General features: G+C 33.0%; 1 protein-coding gene and 1 long non-coding RNA gene across 6 annotated transcripts in view; one reads left to right on the forward strand and one right to left on the reverse strand.

The window, feature by feature from the left end:
• Positions 1–27,610, forward strand: part of LOC118203817 (uncharacterized) — a 72,912-nt gene that overhangs the window by 23,260 nt on the left and 22,042 nt on the right. For 4 of the 5 annotated variants that reach the window (XR_015039215.1, XR_004760661.2, XR_015039216.1 and 1 more), the window contains one exon: positions 18,915–19,003. The exons of the other annotated variant lie outside the window; for it this stretch is intronic. Coding sequence is in view for 1 of the 4 variants with exons in the window: in XM_035376108.2 (XP_035231999.1) it covers positions 18,915–19,003 (89 nt within the window). In the remaining 3 variants the exon portion in view is untranslated. The remainder of the gene's footprint in view (positions 1–18,914; positions 19,004–27,610) is intronic. 5 annotated transcript variants of the gene reach the window in all.
• Positions 1–27,610, reverse strand: part of LOC146992897 (uncharacterized) — a 68,000-nt gene that overhangs the window by 8,567 nt on the left and 31,823 nt on the right. Inside the window, exons 5-6 of the long non-coding RNA XR_015039217.1 lie at positions 16,590–16,635; positions 11,501–11,566 (exon numbers count right to left, since the gene is read on the reverse strand). This is a non-coding gene — a long non-coding RNA (uncharacterized LOC146992897). The remainder of the gene's footprint in view (positions 1–11,500; positions 11,567–16,589; positions 16,636–27,610) is intronic.

Here is a 27,610-nt window from a genome sequence, read left to right on the forward strand (position 1 = left end):
TGTATTGTTTGTGTAAACTTGTCTAACTTTGAAAGAAAAAAAAAAAAAAAAAAACTATGTATATAACACGCAAAGATATTACAGAACATAAATTTACTCAATTTTATTGGATTACCAAAGGAGGAAAAAATACTGAGATAACTCTCTTAGAATTCTTAAACGCTAAATTAAGAATAAATTTTATAAAATGTTTACTAATAAATACAAGTATTTTAAATAATAAATTTTTCCATCTCTACATATACCACGTTTAGCGGAGTGTCGCATTTGACTTTACAATTAAGCTCCGAAATTTCCTTGCTGTAGATTGGATGATTACCAATATACTTACAATCCTACTAGTAACCAGGGCCACTATTAGGGATTTTTGCTACTCAGTACATTATCTGTGGCTCCTACCACACGCCACCAGTGGCCGAGTGGTTAAAACTACTGAATACTGGAAGTTCGAACTGGTTTGGGTTCGATGCAAGACGAATCAACTGGTTGCATTGTTTGTTTTCACCGTGTGTAACATGAATACAAGCCAGTTCCCTTCAGCAATTAGGCCCTCCCGCGGTAGAGGAATTAAATCGCTGAACACTGGTAGTTTCGACCTGGATTCGAATCAAGGCTAACGGGCCGGCTGCATGGACGTTTTCATAATTTTCTGTATGTGTAACGTGTATGGGTTGTCAATTTCTCTAAGAAAGTTCAACATGAAGGCATCCTACTGTGCTTTGCCATAATAACCTAATCTAAGCCTTCAGAAAATGACTCCACGAAGGCCTGCCATCTTAAGAAGGTAACCCTCGTGGCTTTGCTACATTCAAAGAGCCTAACGCAATTCTAGCAAACGAGCCGCCGAACACTGGTAGTTCATCCGGAGTTCAAGCCTCGATAACGAGTTGGATGCATGACCGATTTTGGTGTTTTCCAAATTCACCTGCTTTGGCGTAATCAAACTCTATAATTCTAAACAAACTGACGTTCGGTTCGGCTCCAACGGCTCTACCACCACGTTCCAAATTATAATTACAGTTCAACAAATAAATGTCTGGCGTATACATTCGAATAACCTAAGTAAAAAAAAAAGGGGGGGCTTTTTAATTTCTGCCACAACCAAGCATGCATGCACATAAAGCGAATAAAGAAAAACTTATGGAGTGCAATAGGGTTCTAATCCATAACATATTTAGTTAGTGATCGCCATCATTGGGAGCTATAAATATGCTATATTGACGGGAAGGAGAAAATTTTACTTCCTGAGTGAGCTAATTCAGAACTAGTCATTATTTCATCTGTCATCTTAAATTTAGGATGTCAAATTACGCGACTAACAAAAACCTAGTATTTATATGAAGCTTGATAAAAATCAAAGTTTTGAAGATGGTATATGTGATCATGTTCGGTTGATTACCATTATGATCAGCAAATAACAACAGCAATTTACTGATGTCTTTCTTAGCTTTATATTCAGATGTAGTTTTCAGGGCAACTAGAGAAAATTTATTAATTACTTTTATTATTTTTGATACTTTATACGTACGAAGATACATACTTGTAGAAAGAGAGATATAAATATCATATTCGAACAAATAAAAATAAATCGTGACGTGAAGACCCTAGAGATACGGCTTCTGATTGCTTTTCAAATTTTTACCATATTAGTAACGATATAATCGAATAATCTTTCAAAGATTATTGTTTACCGATTTTAGGTAACAACTAGAAAACATTTTTTCGAACTTATCCTCAAACAAGTTTGCTATTGGTAATGAATACTGCTGTATCATGAATCAGGTACGGCGCTATGCATTTTGCTGACTTTGTACGCAATAAATTCTGTTGTCAAGTGCCCTTCCCACAAAATTCTAAAATTTTATTGCTTGATGCTTCGCTGAATTTTACAATTTTGCTGTACCTAAATTCTGCCGTACCGGCAGTGATCATGATTTCAAATTCCCCCTCCCCGAGATTTACTGTGTTATCTGAAAAACAGCTCACAAGTTGCTAAAAATAGCTATAAAACTGGTTCCACAGCTTTTAGCAACGGCCTCCCGTTGTGCGTTTGGAAACTCAGCTTTTGAAAGAAAAGGAAGGGGAATAATTTCTCCCTGACTACAGTATAGATGAGGGCCGTGACTTTGTTTGAGCTACTGCAGTATGTTCTGAAGTACACTTTTTTCTGTTTCGGCAACATTCATCTTGAGAATTCAACACCTGTTCATTAGCCCTTAGTAATTGACAGAAATGCTTTTAGAAAGTAGTGGGTTCATTGATACCAACAAAATGGTTGGTATCAATAAACTGGGGAGACGTTAGTTTCAGTTGTTGGGTTCAAATGAACCTTTCAAATACTAAAAAAGTCCTTTTGCATAATCGAAAGAATTTCATCTGAGAATAATTTTTCTACTTAAAAATGAGTTTTGCAGTACTTTTTAAATACTACTTGTATTTTTATTTTCGAAAATTTTCATAACTATTGTAATTAATTATTTCCAATTTTAATAACTCGCAGAAAAAACACAATTTTCAAGAAATTTTTTTATTATGGATATTCAAACTTATACTAATATACAGCATCTTTTATATTCCTTATACATTTGACACTGCATGCTTCAACCTGCATGTAAGTTTCTCTTCCTTAGTAACTCCTGACCCATAGACGTCTCAATGAAAGCCAAATCATGCACAAAATTTTCACCTGAAAAAAAAAGAGAAAAAAGAAAATGATAAAATATTTTTAACACCATATTCTCGACCTCCCCCCCAAAAAAAAGAAATTGCAAGAAATACAAATTTCTAACAGAAAAATGCATTTTCAAACAGCTGAAATTGTTTCGCAAATTAATAATGCAGATAGAAAATGTAACATATGACACTATTGCCACTCAGTGCAATCTCTGCATATCCTAAATTCTGCTGGCTGATGTCTTCGTAAGTTCTGAACATTTTTTTGCCTCTAAATTCTGCTGCTCAGTGCCCTCTGCTAAATTATAAAATTTTGCTATGCACTATTCTCTGAATTCTAAAAATTTTGACTACCACTGGTTGCACAGGCCCTGATCAAAGCAAAGAGGCAAGATGCTACCTGCTATTGATAAACTGCCTTATAAATACCACAAATCTAAATAAATATCAGTTTTATTTCCAAAACAGAATTATCTCACAGCTAAAGCATTGCCTTTGCAGAAAATCTTCTAAATGGAAATAGAATTGCATCCACATTACATGTTCAGAATCCCAATAATTCATTTTAAACAGTTCCAAACCATAGTTAGGCTTAGAACTCACAACAGTATTCTTCTTGGAAGTCTTCCTAAGGAAATGGTAGTATATTCAGGGAACATGTGGGCAAAATCATGACAGTATATCACAAGCCTAATTCTTGACCATACATACTAGAAAGATCACAGAAATTCCTCACAGGAAGCTAGATTCATATAACAAAATTTCATGCAACATATGGCATATGGGAAAAAGCAAGGACATTATAATCACTAGCATAATTTATACCCAAATGAGTTGAAGATGGTGCACTATGTGCTCACAGCTGATTATCACTAATGCAGATATATATTTACTAATATTTAGAAGATGATGTCAGAGGAATGATGAAGTATAGCAAAATATACAAAACATTAGTCCTTAAATCCAACAGTGAATTGTGATCAGTACGTATGATGAATTTGCGTCCTTCCGATACATGTTTAAAATGCTTGACAGAAAGATATATTCCTAAGACTTCTCTGTCATAGGTACTATAAACCTTCTGTGCATTATTTAATGTTTTAGAGTAGAACACAATAGGTTTTCAGTCTTGTTCTTCCAATTGCTGCAATACTGATCCTATAGGAAAGTCTGATGCATCTGCACACAAAGAGTAATCCATTGGGAAACACAAAAGGGCACCATTGACTAAATCAGATTTGCACTTCTCAAACTGGTGAATTCCTTCATCTGTGCAGGCCTACCAGCGGCCGAGCGGTAAAATCGCTGAACACTGGTAGTTCGGTCCGAGGTTCGAATCCCGCGAACGGACTGGCTGCATGGGCGTTTTCGTGGTTTTCCCCATGTGTAACGTGTATATGAGCCAGTTTCCCTTAGAAAGTCCTCCACGAAGGCATCCCTTCTGTTAGGCAGATAGCCCTAGTGTGCTTTGCCATAATTAAATACACTAAACACCTTCATCTGTGCATGGAACTTTACAATGATCTTTTTTTATCGCCCTTTAACATTTCGTGTATGACTCCTTGAGTTTCTGCAGCATTTTTCAAAAAGCATCGATAAAATTTTATCATGCCCATAAATGAACAAAGCTATGTATTGTCGGTAATTTACATTGCAGATTACTTCAACCTTTTCCGGCAGCAAACAGGAAGCTTCTGTAGTTATGAGGTAACCCATAACTTATGTTTAATATGTAATACATAATGTAATATCCCACCACATTACCCATTTCCAATCCTCAGATGTCCAGTGTCTTTTCTCGACACCACTGAAAATGAAGTCTTGCATGTCGGCAGAACTGAGCGATTTTCTTACAGGCACCAAAACTATGCATTCCTATCGCTCTGCAATTCGCTGCGCATAGTTCTAGCTGAAATTTGTTGGGAAGAGCCTTGGTTGACGATTTGTGATAGTTGAATCCGTGTTCTGCCGTACAATTCATCGGAGATACCGCCGATCACTGTCTTTGAAAACTATGCTCGAACTGCAGTTACATTTTTTAGAGAAGGATTCGAAATCGATGCCCCCACTAAATGTGCACCAACAATAAGCCCCTTTTTCAAATGGTGAACGATCTGCCGCCTTTTTTTCCCCATTTTACTTCATTCATCATGAAAAGCACTCTTACACCTTACTTATACTGGCATTTTAACCAAGTATAATCCACATCATAGAAAAAATTTGGATATTTCATCCCTAGCATGCATTCAGATGAAAATCTGAAAGGTTTCTTATTGATTGGCCAGTGTGTGTATTATTATATTATGCAACATGAGGCAGCATTAACATGTGGAGCTGGGAAGGCTTCTAATGATCACCTTTCTCTCTTGTGAGAGCAGGATGCACTGAAATTTGATGTCCTTATTTTTTAGCATGGTTATGAGTTTTGTAGACAAGTGGATCATCCACGTTCAAGATATAAGCAATCATCTTTCCACGATACTCAATTTTGTATATCTTCTTCTCAAATATCATTGTATTGATGACCTTCCAGCTGAATCAGGAGTCCTGAATTGTGATAGGATTAATGCAAGCCACTTGTTTGGTGTAGCAGAATCTATCTTGATTCTCCTGGGTTGCATCGTTGTCAGTGTACATGTCAGACTGGGTAAGTAAGTAAGTTTTAGGCTTCCCTGCTCCGTGAACTAAATGAGAAGTGGATGATGAAACATTCAGAAAAGAGATGCAATGGTAGTGCAGCACAGGAGATTCTAGCTTCAAGTATTGATTACAGAATTATGGCAGAATTGATCAGACGTATCTATTACTGAAAGCAGAGACTTTTTGAACATATTTTTTTAGAGAAATGGTAATATTCTAATTAGGTATGGATTTAATCATAATGCTTTGTTGCAGGCATAGTTTTTATTCAGACATAGAAAATGTTACGGTGTGCTGGCTTGGCTTGTTACTGATTACAAATCAAAAATAATTTTTGGTTTCCTGATTCTTTTCTCTCCTGCATTCTTTCTAGGAGATGAAATAATTTTATCTGCTTCTGAAATTTCAATTTCTCTTTTTTCTTGTGTTTGTTTTACAGAAGCAGTGGCCTGATTTTGTTTCTCATTCTGTGCTCTAGCATCAACAATATACTTCGGTTCTCTAAGAGACATTTTTCTTGGTGCTCTTGGATCAACAAGCTCAGGAAGAATACAATTCACGTAAAATTTTTCGAGTTTTGGAACTAAACTGATCCAGAAAGTTTTGTCTTCGGGTATTCTTAATGTGATTGCATCTTCTCTGCACCATATATATAAATCACACCAATTCCTCTCTGTTATGGCTAACTGCCCTTGAATTTGAAAATAATATTTGTGGCTTTTCGGTAAATAAAGATTATTATCAGCATCCATCCGAAGACCAACAGAATTAGGCTTGCTGAAAAAGTCTGACAAGTCTGCTGAGAATCTGGCTGTATAAGGACATTTTATTTCAAGTAATCCATCTTCGTCTATCAATCCATCTGGCAAAGTACAAAGAAAGGGATATTTAGGATCAATAAAAAGGCCACAACGTCTGATGTTTTTCCCCATATGCTTTTCCTTGTATTGATTTAAGGCTACTGCTTCGTTAGCCAAGCCATACTTTAATGCTTTAGTTGAAACGTTATCATTATATATGATACGCTGTAATGTCCTAGCCTGCACTATTACAAAAGACATATTGCAAATTGTTCTGCCAGATGGTAATGGATTTGCCTTTCGTCGATCTTCCCTTTCGAAAATTAAAGGTAAATCAGGACACAGAAATTCATCATTAAGGTTCTCCTGAAGAGGCTCAGACTCCAAGCTAAAATATATATATATATATATGTAAGATAAAAATATATGAATCAGAATTATAATATAACTATAAACATTAATTCTTCCTCTCTATTCTAAAATCGTAATAACTTATCTGCATTGCGTCATTCAAATTAATCATGCGATCTTACGTAACCGTTAATACCAGATGCCTCTTAACAACCAATCACCGAATTGTAAACCAAAACTTTTCTCTTCACGTACTTCCATCTTTCATAACTACGCACTTCAGCTTTTGCCCTCTGCTCTGCTAAGATGTAATTTCGCTGGCTTGCTTTCTATCTTAACAATATATAAAAATGTAAATCTTGTGTGGAAAGGCACGACTAGTGCCAAGTGATTGTGGCCACAAATATCAATTGGAAATAAAAATGGAATTAAAACTGCTTCGACTGCCAAGTTCTTTAGATATTACCAAGTTAGCATTACTAGCATACTGCGCAATCAAAATGTTCTTCAATATGGGTCTCATCACGCATCTACAGTGTTCCGTCTTTTCCTTGTGTTTTTATTATGACATATATATATATATATATATATATATATATATATATATATATATATGTATATATACATATATGTATATATATGTATATATACATATATGTATATATATGTATATATACATATATGTATATATGTATATATATATATATACACACAATATATATACATATATATAATTAATATATATAAATATTACAAATTAGGTTTAAATTTGGCTTATTTGATGACAGCAAAGCACTTGATCTTCCTAAGAGGAGGGATGCTTTCATGGAGGACTTTCTAAGGGAAATGGCTCATATACACATTATACACGGGGAAAACCATGAAAACGCCCATGCAGGCAGCCCATTCGCAATTAGGTTTAGAAAAATTTAGGCAACAGATAGCAAATAAATTAACAATAATAATACACTGGATTACCAGTATATTACTACAAGAAGATGAGTCATCTTCACAACTGGTGCTTCCATGCTCGCAGTGTCATTTGCTCGTGCAATATTAGTCAGTACTTTGTGTGCCGAAGGTTTCACATGAAGGGCCTCTACACCTGAGTATAAAATGTTCGTGTTCCAGTAAACACTGAATTCAGAGGGGCAAGAATAACTCTTTCATGGTGGATAACTCAGTTACCAAATGGCTTTCTAAAGCTCTATTCAAGCCGTTGTATAAATGTCATAATTCCCAACTAACAACGCTTCGTAGTCAGACCTTGCTATGTCACAAAAACTAGTTTGGGCATTAAGCTTGAAGTTTTCAACTTTGTGCCGACTTGATATAACAGTCAACCAATCAGAGCATATACATAAAGCCTATTGAGAGAGAAAGCTGTAGACACATACATGCATGCACAAATTTAGCTTCTCTAATTGGCTATGGCTTAGACCCTCTCTCGCAGGTGTGAATGGAACTCCCACATTTTGTGCCTTATGATTATGCGTCTATGACATTTATACCATCATGTGAACGGAGCCTTAGGATGGCATACTAAGAAGATGCACTGTCTTGTGGGGATAAGCAATTTATACTCCTAAGCCTAAAAAAAAACTTGGAAAAAAAAGATCACGACTTAAATTTGTTGTCTAATTGCTCTAATTTGAGGCACATTACGAGAGGAAAGCAAAGGTAGTAATCAGAATTATTTAAAAAATTTTATCCTTATATTTTTCTTAAAAATTCTGTAAAATAATAAAATTTTTGGTTTTCCTCAAATAAATATATATGGAAAAAATAAAAGCCACATAATCACAGATTTCATTTTGTTATATTTTATTAACAAAATTTAAATTATTAAAAATCTCTTTCATGAAGGGAACATAAAACATCATGAAAACAATGAAAAAGAAGCAATATTTAAAAAAGATAGTAGGCTTATTGATGAGGCTCCCATCAAAAGAATCAAACCCCAAAATATTTTCATTTGGCCCAAAATATTTCATCAAACCCCAAAATATTTCATCCTAAGGCAGTGTCCCGTCTGAAAATTTCACTGATTTCAATGAATATATTTTTAAAAAAATCTTTTATTTTCGTTCTTTCATGCAAAACGCCCAAATTTGGTACAAATCAAATTCATCCCCCTCTTTTTGATAGCTACAATATTATATTTAACAGTTTTAATAGCTATCAGTATGTAAACAACATAATGTAACACCATAAAAGAAAAACATAAATGATGACATTTTAATTTTGGCATAGAGAAATACATATTTACCCCAAAAGAGAGCTTGTATTTCTACCTTCTACGTCAGAGTCAATAACTGAAATGTCCAGATCAGAACTGAGAAGAAAAGAACCATAATTAGTTTAATTAAGATACAATAACACACCGACCAAGTATTAATTTGAGAGTCAACCAACAAAAATCAGCATCATATTTTGAAATATTCACTATTTGAAAATATAACGCTGATTTTGGTTGCTTGACTTCTAAATTAATACATAATTAGTTAACCATAATTAAGTCGCTGTAAGAGTTTCAATATCATGCACAGCTAATATCTATTTTAGAAATAAACCAACTTACCTCAGGAAAGCCTGGTTTGTCTTAGGAACATTAGCTGTAACTTCTGGCGTAGAAAAGTCAAATTTTTCACTTCCGGACCTAAGAATGAAAGAAATAAACTGCTATAACATAATAATAATAATAAAAAAAAAAAAAAAAAAAAAAAAAAAAAAAAACATGAATAAATAAATAACACATAACAAATTTAAGCATTAAGCTATGTATGACTACCACCCATCTCAGACAGTGCGACAGATATTGCTGTATACTGTTTCGCGATACCCTGTGTAGCTATTATATCATGCTGTATAGTTTAGAAAAATTACAAAATGTGTTATTTATATCTATCTAAAATGGTACATTACTACATGATTTGTAAGAATAAATTATAGGGCTCTGCGAATGAAATTCCTTCCAATTAAAAAATGTAGGAATAAAGAAAATGCAGGAATTGCAAATGCAGAAATGAAAAAGGGATTATATTTTTTTGCACAGAATCCAGATGACATATTTTTCAACATTTTAGAAATTTCAATATTAATTTTAGGGGCCTAAAATATTAGGCCCCTAAAAGCAGAATATAGTTTTTAAATGTTCAGATAATCTTCCTATGAGAAGAATTCCTTTGAGAAGTACACATCTGAACCACAATTAAAAAACATGTACAAGAACAGAGCTGAGGACTTCTGTTTGCAGAAAGTCTGTCACATAACATATGAAAAGTTTCTTATTGGTAGATTTTTGATCAGACAGATATTTTATTGTTATACAGAGAAAGCATTCACTCCCTTTATACTGGAGATAATTCAATTTGGACAATGGCAAAAAGGCTAAGCAAGCCTGAGCGTATTGGTCCCATTCTTGGCACTAGTTTGGTTTACGCTCAAAATACACGGCAGATATTTTCTAATTACCTGCATCCCAATATCAATTCAATTCAGCTTTTGGTGGAATTTACCATTTGTGACATATTTTTCAAAAACTACACTTCACAACATGCATACATGACAAATACACAGAACCATAAATAAACAAGCAATAATATATATTTATATATAAATTTTACTAAATGATCATAAAATGTTCCAACGCTAAAAGAAAGTTTTAACATCCAAGTAAATGACATAATAAAAAAAAGCAAGTTGAACAGCGAGCACATGAATAAATGTGCATACACCTGTAAAAATATACCATAGGTAACTGACAAAGCATTTCGTAGCAAACATATGACTATAAAATTTCCAATAATACATGTAATGATGGTGAATTCAATTTAGATTGCAAGAACATGCTCAAACTTTTGAAAATATTCAATTATTTCAGCAATTCCTTGTGAATTGGAATTTACCCTTTCAATATTTCCCAACAATTTAGTGTGAATGGAGGAATAAATTGTTATAACAGAATTGAACAATTATTAGCATCCCCTCATACACACACATACAAAACAAAAAAACAAAAAAAAAAAAATCTTACTTTGTAAAAAAATCATCCGGGCAATGATTCTCCTTTGACACAGATGCAGTTGTATCAATAATTTCTGACCTTCAATAAAAAAAAATACGCATATTTTACTTCGGAATTAACTTACTACGAAATCATAAACACGAGGTAGTCGATATAAAGAATAAATTATTTCTCACCTTTCGAAAACATCCGCTTGTTCGGAATCTTCCACATCTCGGGAATTTAATTTCATATTTTTTTCTTGAGCTCGACGTTTACGCTGAATTCTGGATCTTTTATTAAAACCAGGATGTTTTTTCGGTCGTCCTTGATATTTTCGCATATTTTTTGCAAACTGACCACAGTACAAATAAATGTAAACAAAACGAGTGCGGAATAGCAATGCAATAGGGTTGCCGTAAACGTCATTCTGCTGACAGCTGACAATGTTTAGTGAAAACTGTGTATAAAGGAATATATGAAACGCTTCTAAATATTATTTAGAAAAAATATGATTTATAACTGATATCAAAATCAATTACTTCGTGAATTTTTGCAGAAATAAGATTACAATGTTAAATTTTAACTCGTAGCGCCATCTATTGATGGCTTTCCAAACTACACATTAAAATTACGTATTTCAAACTAATTTTTTTAAAATATAATATTTAAGTAAATTTCATTCCAAACCTGATTCTAACATTTTGATTCCAAAACTGACCTATTGCTTTATATTTCTGCCAAATTTCACGCAATATAGTTTCTTAATTAGCGATTCTGCGTGTAAACAAATTTTTAGTATTATAATGCTGCTGTAGTAGACCACCTTAAAATGAGGAACCCCCGAAAGTTCAGGTGAGATGGGCCCTTTACTTCATAAATCTCCACTCTAAATAAACAACTTTTTAAAGTTTTCCAAGATAAGTTGAACTCAAAGTAAGTGAAGTCGCTCATGTCCAGTTCATCTTGTGCCACAGGGTATCATATTGAATTATAGTGTACTGTTAGATGATTTCTATTACATAATTACCTTTATGCCTACAACATTAATAACGCCATGGTTTTCTGGGTTTTGGCGGTTCAGGTTTCCTTGGTTCTGAAAGAAAGATATATCTATGTATAAAAGACATGATTTTGAGTATGTATCAACAGAATTATTAAATGCAATTAAAAATTATAGTGTAGTTCTGAAGCTTATTTGTAAATGTTTAAATGAGCATTAAGCTCTGTGCTACTTAATTAGACATAGTAAATACATTTTAATCTTTATCCATGAAAGATATCCTGCATTTACAATTCTATAAATTAAATAACTGTCTTTTTCATATTTTATGTAAAGTTTTTTGTTAAATCGTAACATAAGAATAGACATAGACATAAGAATATTCGTTCAAAATAAATTTTAATAATACCTTTAGAGACATATATTGCAGATATTAATTATTGGGTTGTTCGGAAAGTAATTCCTTTTTTTGGGGGAACATGAAAGACAATTTTTGTATAATGAATAAATATTTTATTAAATTATATATTGGCCATTCTGGTCCAACACCTTTTGCCATCTTTCTGGCAGTAACATGATTCCCTGCTCATAAAAGTTTTGGTCCTTGCTGGCAAAAAACTGATTCAGGTGGTTTTTGACATCTTCATTTGAGGTAAAGGTTTTACCATCCAAAAAATTTTGCAGGGACCGGAACAAATAATAATCGGAAGGCGCCAGATCTGGAGAATATGGTGGGTGTTGCAGTATATCCCATTCAAGCTGTAAAAGCTTTTGGCGAGTGACCAAACTTGTATGAGGTCTCGCATTATCCTGGTGGAACACTACACCCTTCCTGTTGATTAATTCTGGCCTCTTCTGTTTAAGTGCATCATTCAATTTGTCCAGCTGATGACAATAAACTTCCGAATTAATAGTTTTATTGTCCGGTAAAAGCTAAAAAAAAACTATTCCTTTGAAATCCCACCAAACGGACAGCATCACCTTTTTTTGGTGAATGTTGGCTTTTGAAACGCTTTGAGCCGGTTCATCTTTTCTGCTCCATGACCTCTTGCGTTTCACATTGTTGTATACGACCCATTTTTCGTCCCCAGTAATAATCAGCTTCAAAAATGGATCATTTTCCTGACGTTTGAGGAGCGAATCGCACACGTCAACGCGATGACACAAATTTCACTCCGTAAGAACATGGGGCACCCACACATCGAGCTTCGAGGTTAAGCCCAGGCCTTTCAAGTGGCCATAAACAGTCGAATTCGACAAATTTAACCTCTCACCGTTCTTTCGTGTGGTTATTCACCGATTTGCATCAACTAATGCCTTTATCGCATCTTTGTCAGCTTCGACCGGCCTTCCAGACTGTGGTGCATCTTCGACATCAAAATTGCCGGATCGAAACTTTGCAAACCAGTTCTAGCACTGGCGTACTGTTAACATGCCTTCTCCATACACATCCGTCAATTTGTTTCTCGCTTGGACAGCATTTTAATTTTTTCTGAAGTAAAAAAGTAAAATATGACGAAAATGCTGCTTATTGCTCTCCATATTTAAAAGGGCACCAACCAAAAACTACTGCGTAGAATTAATAGAACTTTTTCACACACAAGCCTTGTAATATCAGCTCTCAAGACATATAATGGTTATGCGGCTTAAGTGTGAAGTTGGTTTCGAAAAAATGTAATTAAGTCCTCTGACGGGAAAAAACGAAATTACTTTCCGAACAACCCAATAAAATAACAAGTCGAAAAACATATATTCTTCGCCATCATTTACTTTGTATCGCTTAAATGAACCGTCCACTGCTGCATGAATGCATATTCCACTTGCTTCTTCAGCTCCAGGAGTGAATTAGACCTCTGAAACTAGCCCTGCAAATTCATGCAGCTTATGCCGATTCTTGTTGCTTTAGTATCTTTAATATTTACTGCAATTATTCATTCATTGCAAGCTTATAAATCTGAAGAATTTGTGTTCATGTGATAAAACATTTAAGCCAAAATCAGAAATATAGAATATCTTCCTGTTTTTTATTTGCAATAGGTACATGGGCTGTTGCATTTGTAGATGCCCAAGCTGTCATTTTAACAGGAGCAGATGTGATTAATACTTGAATTTTCTACCCATGGTGGTAGTAATTTTGGTTATTAACCATTGCCTAAGAGCAACAAAATCTAACAAATGGTGTGGTGTCTTGAAAATTATTCTTATAAGATTTCATGAGAATGTATATCGCTGAGAATACATGAATCACAACTACATTTCACTGCAACTTCACTGGCTACCAAAATTGCGATGATCAGCAAAACAGTACAGTTAAGCTAAGTGGCTCGAAGCACAGACGAGGAATTAAGGTAAAACATTTCTCGTTCATCCTATGAATCTCCTGTTTTTATTTAATAATTGGTGCTTAATTCTCACACATACATTGTTATTGATACTGGTGCTCTATATGCTTGATGCGATGTGTAGGATTTTAATTTTGTTACTTTTCTTTAATCACATATATTAACAAATACTGAATAAGTTTAGTGTTGCCTACCAGATGTAGCTGTTTTCTAGTCATCAAATCTATTTGGTATCATTAATTATATCCTTTCTACAAATATTTGTATATATTGCTTGCAAATTACATGATTTGTAAACTCCAAACTAGAACAGAAACCATGTCAATGTATGAATTAAAATTAAACTAAAGATCCATCTTAGGTTGATATACATTTTGAATAAATCTCTGAAGTGAGTTTAATCAAATACTGTGCCATTCTAAAATTGCATTTTTATTTAAATTTGTAGAATTGTTTTCTGAACCTGGTTCTCTTTCTTTTCTTGGTGGATTGATTTAAATAAAGCTAGGACAGAAAGAAATATTTCTAAGAGATGCTGTACAGTATTCATGTAATACATGGGGCAAAACATGAAAATTCCCAAGCAGCTAGCGCCCTTTCACCGAGTTTCAAACTCATGTCGACTGTCAGTATTCACTAGTTTTATGCACGTAATTATTGTTGACCTTGTGATTTGTTGTATCCCATAAAAATACATTTCATCAATGGTTGCTTATAGAAATAATTTACTCTGCTTTATGCAGTTTTTAATACATTTCTAATTATGTCGATAAATAATCTTATTTTTCTTGGTGGATTTTCCAATTCTGCATAGATTCATTAATATTATTATTTTTAAAAAAGAAAAGCTTAGAAATGAACGTAAACTTTAAAAGTTATGGGCATTTATTTCTGCATTTCTTAGATCTACTAGTGGCCAACTAAATGGACGAGAGCATTGGAACTGAATTCAGAGTGATGAAGGAACTTGCTTTATGGAATATTAGGTGATATATCTGTATGCACAATATGTAAATATGAACCAGTTACTGTCAAAATGTCGTCCATAGCGATATCCCTTCATTAGCCAGATAGCCCTCACATAATTAAGCAACTAATTAAACAAGCCATCAACTTATTTCAATGTGAAGCGATGTAAGCAGAAAACTGTCTAAATATTAAACATATGTTTGAATAAAATGAAAAAATCAAATCACAATTTGCTTATTAGTGCAAGATTTCATCATTACTACTGGATTTTATTTTGGATGAAGAAGTGTAAAGATGAAATTGAGTTAAAAAATTTCAATCAAAATGATAGTATGTATTTTATTTTATCACATTCATGACGTGAAATAACAATGTTGCAAAACGCTTTAAGAAGTACAGATAAAATAACATTTTAGTTACTTGTCAGTTATTCAGGCTCGAATTTTCTAGGCTGTAATTTCTGAGAATTTATTAGGCCACTAGCATTAGTGACATTTTGTTAACAATACTAAACTCTTCAAAGACATCTGTAGCAAATTTTGTAGGCTATACGTACTAGTCATTATTTATACACTCAGCAACTGAAGAAAAATAAGGAGATAAATTAATTTCACGAACAGAAGGAAAATTACAAATAACTGTTGCAACAATATCCCTTTTATACAAGAAGAGAAGGAGACTACAAATAAACAGGTCAAGATTACCAAAATGCCACTGGATGATTGGATATGCTTTTTTGCGAAATTATTGGCCCAAAAAATTACCGCCGACAAAATGTGAGCCGAGGTAACGTATAAGCAACTGACTTTTTAAATGATTAATTTTATTAAGATGAAGAACCATGCATTTTTGTAATACCGAGTATAAAGATAAGCACTTGTGGAGCGTTGATTGGCAACACTTGTACCCTCATGCTTCTGACCTTTATTTGTAGCAAATAAGATTTTCTCTCTCACTGTAAGCAATAACAATCTCCTCGAGGTGCTTGTGCTGTTTTAATGTTTTACCAAATTTAAATAAAAGCAAATATAATTTTATGAATATAGTTCCATTGTTAATGCTAGTCCAATTTGACGTGCCTCTACTTTAGTATTTAACATGTCATGAACACAGCCAATCTGCCCTCATGAAATTTATTTGTATATGTTTAATTCAAAGTTTATGTAACATATGAAAAATCTTAAGCAACTTTAAAATAATCTGCATTCGGCAGATTTTTTTTTCTTTTTTTAACCTTAATGAAAATTGTTCTGTAACCAGATAAATGGATTCTAGCAGATTTATTCACAAGTTTTTAGTCAGATATTCTTCAGTATTGTTCATGTTAATTTTTGGGAAGGTACTTTCTGATTATTCACAACCCCATGTCAACACTAAAATAGAATTGTCATATTTTTGGTATATTTTTAGGTATACACACGACAACAACCAACAAATGCATGTGTATACCATACACGTGTTTCAATACACATGAATTTACAAACTTTATACTTAAGGAACATTACTAAATAATGTCTGCTGACTAAAAATACCCACCCATTGAGATTTTTTTTTTCAGTAAATTTTTTGTTCCCTGTAAAATGCTTTCTTTGTTCTCTATTTTTTATGAACAGAACAAAATCTGTGTTGTGTTAAGGTAGTCAAACAAATATTTTCCTTTCATTCACAAAATTACCAATGAGAAGATGACTTTCCGTGGTGGGGGGGTGTATAATCAGAAAGTATCGGCATGAAATTAATCTTAAAACATTGAAACAAAGTTTTGTCTCCAAAGTAACCCAAGAAAAAGAGATTAATATACTTACTGGGAACTGCAGGTTTTGCACAAACTACGCAGTTGAAGTGATAGAACTAGGGAAAGATAAAACAAAAACCTGAAATTTTTATTGTACTTTATAACTTAGAAACATTCCAAATATTGATTAGCAATTTTCTAGCATCATAAGAAAACTATATAACTTAGGATTTGAATATTTCCTAATTGATGGAACATTTCTTCATCACTAGTAAATGCAGTGAGAAACTGAGTTAAGGAGGTAAACCTTAGAATTACTTTTCTACAAATATTAAAGAAACTCGTAAATCTTGCATCCTTTGACTCTGTTTTCCATCATTACTGTTTTTTAACAAGAAAATATTTTTCACTCAATAAATGTAACTGATTCATCTAGTCATATAAAATAATATGCAAATAGATCTGTTACTTTACTGTAATCAGTGGTGTAGCAAGCATAACTGGCACCCGAAGAAAAATACCTTTTTGCCGCACCCCCCCCAAAAATAATTACAGTAATATAATGTATAGAATATATCAATAATAAGAAAATAGTGCAAATAATAATAAAATGCTTAATCTGCCTTAAACTACTCTAAAATATTTTAAGAATAGTCACTACCTAACTACACTAGCATTGAATTTGGAAATGCATTTGTGTCGACGGAAAAATCAGACATACGATGATCTAAAATTAGTTAAAAAGGTATTATTTATTTTATATATTTATATAATTGTTTTTAAAAAAGTTCAACTTTTAAACAATTGAAAGTTTAATATATATTATAGATAATTATTACTTATTAATAATACTGTAAAATATTTATATAATTTATTACTGTGTATAAATTTTTCTTGAAATGAAACAAATTTATCAATTACTGCATCAAAGTCGATAATTTAAAATTTTTCTCTTTCCATATTTAAAAGTGCTTAGTAACTTAAGGGATCTTGTACCATCATTGATTGTAAATATGTCAAAATTTATTTTAATTTGATGAATGAACATTCATAGCTAGCATTTGATATTGAAATAGTATGGAGTATTTGAAGTGCAACTCTTAGGTTTGGAAAAACATTTTCTCCATAGATCTGTGAGTTCGGTATGAAATAACCATATAATCAACAACCTTTTTAACAAAAGGAAGTAGAAGAGATTATGAAGGAAAATTATAATGTTTACAAACTTTGGGAATATGCAAATTTAGCCTGTGACGTCGAAAACCATGCGTTTTAGATAAGGAGCGACCTGCAGCATTCTTTTTGTAGTAGGAGATTAAAAAACAATTGACACGCACTGAATGCTTTTGTAGCAGTGAATATACGATGTCTCAGCAAGATGACTTAGTTGAATCGATAGCCAGAAAGGCCATCAGTCATTTACATGAGAGTCAAAACACAATCCATTGTACTGGAAGCGTCAGGAGTTTCCCAAAATGTCATTTCCAGACTATGGAATCGGTTTTTTGGAAACTAGATATGTTTAAGAAATTCGGGACAAGGTTGTGTTATCGTTTTAAGATAAAAAGTGAAAGCTATACGGGCATTTCGTTTAAAAAAAATCTCTATTTTAGAGAAATAAAGTGGTCAGAAAGAACATTTTGTATGAGGAGATAGTTGGTTGATGTACTGCAAACATTTTATTACACAAACCAAGAAAATAAATAATTAATTATGTACAATAATTATTAATTTTAAATATGTTTTCCAGAAATTGATCAACATAAAAACTGAAATTTTACGGAAAGTCTTGTTTGGAGATCATTTGGCGCCCCTTTACGAGCCGCGCCCGGGGCATCATACACCCCGTTGGCCCCCCTCGCTACGTCACTGACTGTAATCCTGATTATTTATGAGAAAGTTTATTTATTAGAGTAATTTTATGCTTTAATTAGCAACCAAATCCCAGTAGACTTTCTTTCTTTGCTTTTTGAATGAAGTTACATGTAAAGTCTTTACAATATATTTTACCTGAGTATTTTTTTGTATTCATTAACCCTCTGAAACCGTCATTTATGAAATAAAGAGCAGTTATGATCTAAAGGGTATCAAACTTTACAAAAAAAAAAAAGGGGGCTAAATATTTATTTGTTTACTTTATTAAACATTTCTTTCAACGCGCACATGCATAAAGCATACAAAAAAAAAAGTTTGTGTCTTTGAAGTCCAGATTATAGATCATTCCAGATAATGGACATCTGGGTTATGGACTTTGTACTGTATATAACAAGTGATAAAAAATCTCATGACCGGATAAAGCCGGTCATGGAGCTCAGAGAGTTAAAATATCATTTTCTATAAATAGTTGAAAACCTTTATGTTCTTGCAGTCTAAATTTTACTACTCTATGTTCCAGATTAGTCCTACTGCAATTGAGTACACTTCAACATCAGAAAAAGGACAAATATCGTTTTTAGTAATTTTCTTCAATATCAACTTATTTCGGTAAAGTAGATTTATTTATCATTAGATAATTTTTTATGTGATTTTTATTAGTAACTGCATTAGCATTTAACAGAATGGTTTTGTATTACAAGTAATATAATTCTGAAAACAGAGTACATATTTAAATGATTAACTGAAATTGTATCGTTTGAAGGTAAAATTTCTAACACGTCTCTGTGCATAACATGACAAGTTTTCAGATTCTAACTGTATTTTCTTGTTTCCCAAGAAATTAGCTATGTTAATTAATAGTCAGAAAATAATTCAAACAGTATCTTTGTCTAACTATCTGCAGTCTTTTCCCCCTTTTTATTTAGAGAAAGATTCAATCTTCGTGATTTAAAGTGTTGAAAAGGACAGTATACTCTTTTTAATGAAAAGGCACTTTATGAAGATCACAAGCAGTTACTACAAGATTTGAACTGCTGAAACTAATCTCATTGTTATATCTTACTTTAAAAGAATCTGATTCTTCAGATTATGGCAAAGCATAAGCCTTGTCTTCTTGAGGGAAGTAGTGCTTTCGTGGAAGACTTCTTAAGAGAAATGGCCATGTAGCCAGCCCATTCTCTAGTCTGATGCTAGGTCAAACTACCACTGTTCATCAAGTTTACGCTTGGCTTCTATTGCCTTGTTTTATTAAAATGAAGCAAGTAAAGTAACTGAGAAAATGCTTCCCCCCAACAATTTTTTGGTATAAAAAGATATAAAATTAAATATTCCCAATGATATCAAAAATTAAATCCTCTGAGCAACTTCGAATATGGGTGCCCAGCCTTTTAAATTTGCCCCAGCAATCTTGTCATAGTTTATATGTATATATATGTGTGTGTCTAGATACACTAATAAGTCAAAACATTATGACCATCCTCACATTTTTCAATGAACCCGTATGGATGACGTGGAGAGCATGTGATTAAATGGGAATGGTATTTAACTGCTGCTGGAGAAGGTAAGAAATCATTCTTACGCTTACTTTCATGAGTGCTGATCTAAGCAAATTTGATAGAAGACAGGTTGTAATGGCCGAAGAGTCACAATGAGTATCTCCGAAACTGAACGACTGGTAGTTTGTTCATGATCTGCCATAGTTAGTTTTTATGCATAGTGAATAAATGATGGTAAAACCAGCAGTAGATGCCAAGGTGTTGGATATCCATGCATCATCAAAGAAAAAAAGACGTCGGAGACTGAGCCACTTGGTACAGCAAAATCGGTACTAGACAGTGGCTCGGCTGACAGCCTGGTGACAAGTCCTGGTGCAAGTGTCTTGGAACACACAGTTCAGCAGACACTGTTGGGTATGGTCTTATACAGCAGACGTCTCGTGTGCCTCTATTGATCAAGTGTCAACTATGCCTGGCGTGAGCTTTAGACCATTTAGACTGGACCATGGATAATTAAAGACAGTTGCCTGGTCAGATGAATTGTGATTTCTCATTCTTCACATTGATGGTTGTGCCAGAGTATGCTGTCTTCTAGGCAAACTGTTGCTCTCCCCTGTATAGCAGGTCGTACATATCTGGTGGTGGCATTATGCTTTAGATGACATTCTCATGGGCAGCTCTGAGGTTCTTAGTTGTGATAGAACAGACCATAAAAGCTGGAAACTATCTAAACGTAATTGCTGATCAGTTACACCCTTAAATGGCATCTGTCTACACAACTGGAAATGGAATCTTCTAGCAAGACAACGCCCCATATCGGAAGGCTCAAATTGTGTTGGAGTCATTCATTGAGCCATAAAGATGAATTTCAGTTAATGTCCTGACCACATACCTCACTGAATCTTAACTCGATGAAGAACATTTGAGATGTTATGGAGCGGCAGTTCATAGCTGAACCACCACCATGTTGGATTATCTCGACTGCTTCTTAGACACTGGGTGTAGTGTCATCTACCAAGTCATCCTCCTACCTCCAGTCATCTACCAAGAACTTATGGCATCCATGTCAAAGCAAGTTGCAGCAGTTCATGCAGCATAGCTTATTGAGTAGGTTATCTTAATGTTTTGGCTCTTTAGTGTGGTATTATATATGGATAAGTAAAATCAAAAAGAATGCATAGACAGAAATAATATCTAATAATAGTATCTAGTAATTTTGAACAGCTGGGTTTGAGTCAAGTGATCAGATATCCTGACTTATATGATACAATCTGTGATTTAAGTGGAGTGGCCATTTAAAAGTTTATGCCAAGAGTTTTTAAGTAATCTGCGATTTTGTGTAATAGACATGAAGCTCCTTTGCATCCTAGTCATAGACTAGTTTTGTGTATTAAAAATAGAAATATGTTCAATAATGAAAAATTCGTATGACCTATCAGTGATCAAGTGGGTAATGTAACTGAACACCCATAGTTTGATCTAGGTTCAAATCCTGTTGAAGGAGTTGACTGCATGGATATTTTTGGGATTTTTTGCTGTTTCAAAGTGAATGCAAACTATGTTCTTTAAAAGGTTCTTCATGAAGGCATACCTTAACTAGACAGATATCCTTTGCATGCTTTGCTGTATTTCAGTGGAACAGTCGATCAAAATCCAGCATTATTTCAAAAAAAGGTCAAAAGCCACCATTTGTTTTGATAATAAATTATTATTATGCCTGGGTAGCTAAAAAACACTGAATACAATATGCATAATGCATGCTTTTGCATAAATTGCTTGAAAAGATGTCAAAGCAGGGAAAATTAATATCTCCCCCCCCTTCCTTCAAAAGAACACAATTTTAAAATTCTATTCCCCCCCCCCCCGAACTGGAGATGTGTTATTGATATATGCATTAAAATTTTGTGGAAAAGGGCCTATCGGTGGTGCAGATAAAAACACAGACTACTAGTAGCTCAATTGGCATGCAAATGACAAATGGGTTGGCTGCATAGGCTCTTGGCATCCCTTTCCATTGGCAAATAGCCTTAGCATGCTATTCCATAATCTAGTAAATGCTGTGGGAAAAGAACTACTTTGTTCCAGAAAGACTTCCCCCCTTTTTTTTCTGAATCAGCTGTTATATCAAAATAAACTACTACAAGATCTGAAAATAATAAAACTCTGAAGTAAAACTCTAATACATATTTAAAAATGACATATTTATTCTCGCTCTTTTGAATTCTAAGCATAATCAACAATGCTCTCTCACGATACATTGCTGTTGCAACAAAAAAAAATCTTTTACAAGAAAAATTATTACTGCGCATTGGAGACACAGGTTGCTAGTATAGTAAATTTATATTTTTTATCCTCCCACCTTGCAATGTAAAAATTAAATTGAACTTTTCAAAATTATAATAGAAAAGTTTCAGGTCCTGGCATTTAAACTTTAGATGTAGGTATTGAAGGATATCATTAAAATAACAGAATACAGGGCACTAAAATTACAAAAAAGTGTAAAATACTATTGCTGTGCAAAAAATAAAAATATGATAGGAAAATTAATAAAAAAATAAATTTTGTAAGTCCAGGCCATCTGAAATTTGAATTGTCCTTTCGGATCTAGTAACTTACTTACGTCAGCTCTTTATTTACTGGAACTCTGAGTGATAATTAGAGAAGTCTCGTCTGCTGATGAAATCTCCAATGGAAAAAGAATCTGAACTATAATTCACCACTCTGAGTTTGAACTCTGGCATGTTGACTTATACCATTTGTACCAGGAAACAGTTCCGATATTCTACCAAAAGACAAAAGTAATCTTTTTCTGTCATGAGTTATTACTAAAACTATGTCTCTCTATTTAAGATCACAAGCTCAAGATGTCTTCCTTAATAAAGCTGCAAGATATTCTTGGTGAAATCTGTTTCAAAAAGCATCACATATTTTGGATATAATGTTGTCTGCATTTTTAAAACTTTGTGCCACTGTCATGCCTGAAATTAGGAATTGAATGTGTACATTTCTTCATAGTTCAGACTGGATTTCCCAAGGATTTTTCTTAACATTCTTAATATTAATCGGATGCTCCCACCATGGAGTGCCAGGGGGTATAAAATTCCAAATAATGGCCTCATCATCCATCTGTTGAGACACATATTTGAAATCAGTTAAGGAAAAAGCATTACTTGTACCAGCAAAAGTGTTTCCATTGTAAAAATTACTGAGGGTCTCCCACATCTTAAAGTGATAAAAAGCCTGTAAAAGTGCTTTTGTTGACAGTGAAGTTGAAAAGTTCTAGGTGAATGCAATGGCATTTAACTAACAGAAAAGGACAAATCCCTGCTCTCATTTTGTCTTTAAGAAGTAAAGGACCTGCAAAGACAGTTTCAGTAATTTGAATAGCAGCATCTTTCATTCGATCTGCTGCCAGTGATGGTGCTGGAGGATTCACATTTTTGGCAGAATAGGGTTTACAAACAATGCAAGTCCATATAACAAGTAAAACAGGTTTTCTTCCAGATAAAATCCAATATTACTTCCCTTATGTTCTTCCATTGTCAAAACTCTGACAATAAGTGGCTGCTTGGTGAAATCGCTGGAGTTCTAAATTAGGATGTATGATCTCTTTGAAATATTGCAGATTTAGAATGTATCTTCTACAAAAAGGCTTAGAGACTAACTTTTTATCTTTTATTCCTCTAAAAGAACTGCTTTGAATAAAATGGATAATTACTTTTTCTGCATTATTTAGTTCAATGGCAGTACGCTCAACTTTCTCTTCTCATGTTTTTGTAGTTATTCACAAATTGATGAATCCTATTCTAACAATTTTTCTATAACTTGAAAGATGGTTATTTAAAAATCATAGAAACTGACATTAATCATAGATGAAACTATCTACATCTTCTTTTCTTTGGCAATTTTTTTGTCGCTTTTAAAAGTATTCCTTGGCCACTTTTTTGGTAGTAAATAAAACCACTGAGGTCCCTCCCACCATTTTGATTTCTCTAAATATCAAACAGTGCAATCTGTGCTGCACAAATTAGCTGGATCCTGAAATATTCCTGAAACATGCCTCCAAAATTCTTTAACTGTTAACTGTCTGATTTGTTGTACTTTGTTATGAAAAAAAAAAAAAAAAAAAAAATATCTCATACTTCATTGCATTGTATCCTGAATCACTCCAGAAATAAATTTTATGTGTGAAATCTCTTAAGGTATTTGCACAAAATGTGCTGAAATTGTAGCTCCAAGTAGTTCTAACCATGTTATTGCAGTTATTCGCTTTCCGTAGAGAGCTGCTGTCACTTTAGCTCGTAATAAGTAAGCATGAAGAGAATTTTTAGTTTCAACACAAACAAAAGTTATAGTCAAAGATGCAGTTTTACTTGTGTCACAGAAGAAATGTAAAGATAGAGGCTGTATTTATATATGTATGTGTATCTATCTCGGTATTTTCAACATCTGTAAATGGTTTAAGCTATTTAAAAACTTACAGGATTCAGACTCAGTTTCTGCATCAACTGCTTGATCCCAAAATAGTTTCCCTCTTCACTTTTTCTTTAAGACTAAAGAAAGTAAATCTCTAACATACACTTCTATGAGATCTTCTTTACCGTAATGTGCTTTTAATTTCTCTAATGCTTTTTGATAACTTGTCAGAGCTCAGCAGATAATCCTCTCTCCTTAAATGTAGTAAATATGCAAATTTGCCATGATTCTATGAACTTGGATCACTATCAGTCTTCTTAAATTGTCCCCAAAACCCTTAGCAGTTTTTAATATTACCATGAAACGATGGCAGTTTTAGTTTAGGATAGCAAAGAATTGTGTCTTTCGAAACATTGTTTAAGGGAAAAGCAGAATTACAGTCTACAATAACTAAAAGGGCTGAAACCTTAGATTCTAATATTCTTTATAAATATAAGTTTCAATCTGATCAAACTCTTTATATTACATTTCATTTTTTTTAATTAAACACTTCATTTCTAATTAGCTCCGCATATTGTAGCATTTATTTCACTTTCTCTTCCAACAATTTGAATTTCTTAAGCTTTTGATCCTTGGATTAGATCCAAGGATCTTTGGACTTTCAACTTTTTTATAATCATTTAATTCTTTAGTAAATCTTCTAAATTGAGTACACTTAATTTTCATCACATCCATCATAAACAAAACAAAATTAATTTATTCACAAGTAATACTGTTGTGGATGCGAGATATTCCAAAAAGAACTCTTTTGTTGAATCAGCTCAGACATCAAAATAACAAAACTCCAAAGAAAAGCCCTAATACAGTTTAAAAAATGACATGTTTATTCTTACTCATTAGAATTCTAAGCATAATCACAGTCTCTCGATACATTGCTGCTACCACAAAAAAATGTTCACAAGAAAAATAGTTACTATTCCATATTGGAGATATGTGCTAGCTTAGTACATTAATATTTATCATACATTCTTATTTTTATTGATTACTTATGCAGATAATATTTTTAATTAGGAAATTGTTGGTGGTTTATATCAAAACGTTTTATCTCTGAGAAATTTTGCAAATTTTCTATTTAAAAATACCACATAACTTTATAATGTTATTTTTAAAAATTATAGTGAGTCTAGCCCAAACTGTAAAAACAGCAGGGAACTATAAACACAGTTCAGAACCTCCCATTGAAACTAATTCTAAGAGGATGGGTTTCTAGGGAAAATTGCTTATTGAATTTACCATTCAAAGGTGTGATGGCTCACCAGCGGCCAAGTGGTAAAGTCACTGAAACCTGGTAGTTTAACCTAGATTCACTTTCAGGCAAACGGACTACCTGCACAGGTGTTTTTGTGGTTTTCCCCATATATAACATGGATACAAGGCAGTTGACCTGAGAAAATCCCCCACAAAGGCATCTCTTTCCTTACTCAGATAGCCTTTGTGTGCTTTGATGTAATCAAACCAACTAATCGTAGGTGTGCTAGCAGTTTTGAACAGACAAAGAAAATCACCAAACTTGAGATAAAAATTATGATTAAGAGAAGTAAGGCCTTTTTTGCCTTAACAAAAAAGGTTTTTAAATTTTTCTTTTTAAAAAATAAGAGTTACTGTTTCTTATTTCAAAAATATGTAACACATTTAGGTTTTAAGTACTACGCACTTGTAATTAATATAAAAGATTCAAATTAAGATAGGCACACTTTTTTTTTTTTTAAAGAGAGTTTTAAGAAGTAGATTTTAATTGATACTATCAGTATATTTTCTAATTACTATTCTCAATTTATGTCAGCAGTATTGCGCAAAATTTCTATTCAGAATTACAAAGTTAGCAACAAAAATAACTTTTCAGATTATCAAGTTTGAAGAATAATATACTTGAGCATATTTATGGCTGGATCATACCTTTTAACCATAAGTTTATTGTTGTAGAATCGTTGACAGTTGGGGAGGAGGATATCGTTAAGTGTTTTGAGGAACTTATATTTGGGAACTCAAGTGCTGAAAATTGCAAAGATCAGTGCAGATGTGTATAAGGCAGTTCTAAAGGTTAACAACATCTGTTCTTTAAAGTTGTAATAATGATTTATGTAATCACTTAGAAAACAAGAATCCTTAAAAGAAAACATGAAGCTACACAACCATCATTACAACATAATTATAGTGCAAAAAATTAAAAATCTTGGAAGAAAATGTATTGAAACAATGTTTGTTTTTCTCAAAATGACTAGATTTTTCTAAAATTCTATCTATAAAACAAACCTTAAATTTTATTTCTGAATATATTGAGTGAAACTATTGTAATTTATCTCGAAAAAGAAACAAATTATTGAGACTCTAATTTTTGCCCCCGCCTCCTCTATTTTTCTTTTCTTTTTTTTTTTTCCTTTTTTCTTTTTTAAGAATTCCAGTTTTTTTTCATTAAGAATTTTTCCACACTTTTTCACTCTACGTGCTTAAATAAAAATAGGTTCACTTAAATTTATGACTATATCTGCAACTATGAATGCAAATTTAAACTGATTGTACGTGTGAGAAAAATTTTTACGTAAACCTTTGTGCAATGAGTATCTAAAATCTGTCACTTCAAGGACCAGTCATAATTTTTTCAAAAAATATAATTTTAAGGATAAAAATAAAAATTTTACTTTGCCATAGTAAAAATAATGTACATAGTCTTTAAATAAAATGTAGTGTGTGCATAACTTAATCACTGGATAACAAAATTAAGTAGAAACATAATTTTGCTAAGTAAGCAGAAATAATTTATATCAGTAAAATCTTTAGTTCAAGATATATCATTTGTTTTAATATTTTTCAATGGCTATATATAACCTGTTTAGTTACAGACAAAATGGTGTCATGCAATGGGAAAGCTATGTGCATTCTCTGGTTATGGGAAATGAAATCTGAAAACAGTTCAGAGGCTACACAGACATGAGTTTAATAAACCTTCACCAATGGAATGATCAATTAAAAGATGATTAAAAAAGAGTTTCAAGAAACCATACATTACTTGCCCTACCTGCACTTCCTTTATGTTTTGCATAAAGGAAGTGCAGGTAGGGCAAGCGTCAGTGATGAAAATGTTTCTGCCATTCGAAATGGGTTCATACACAGTAAATCCATTCACCGTGCTTGCCTGCCAATAGGAATTCCCAGGTCGACTGTTCGTGAAATTGTTCATGAATGGTTGAAATGTTTGAATGTTTTTTCAGAAAATCATATAATTCTTATTGGAATACGCATGTGC

Source organism: Stegodyphus dumicola, chromosome X2 (genome assembly GCF_044657685.1).
Source record: "Stegodyphus dumicola isolate Sdum_Otavi_A_Nest chromosome X2, ASM4465768v1".
Taxonomy (NCBI): domain Eukaryota; kingdom Metazoa; phylum Arthropoda; class Arachnida; order Araneae; family Eresidae; genus Stegodyphus; species Stegodyphus dumicola.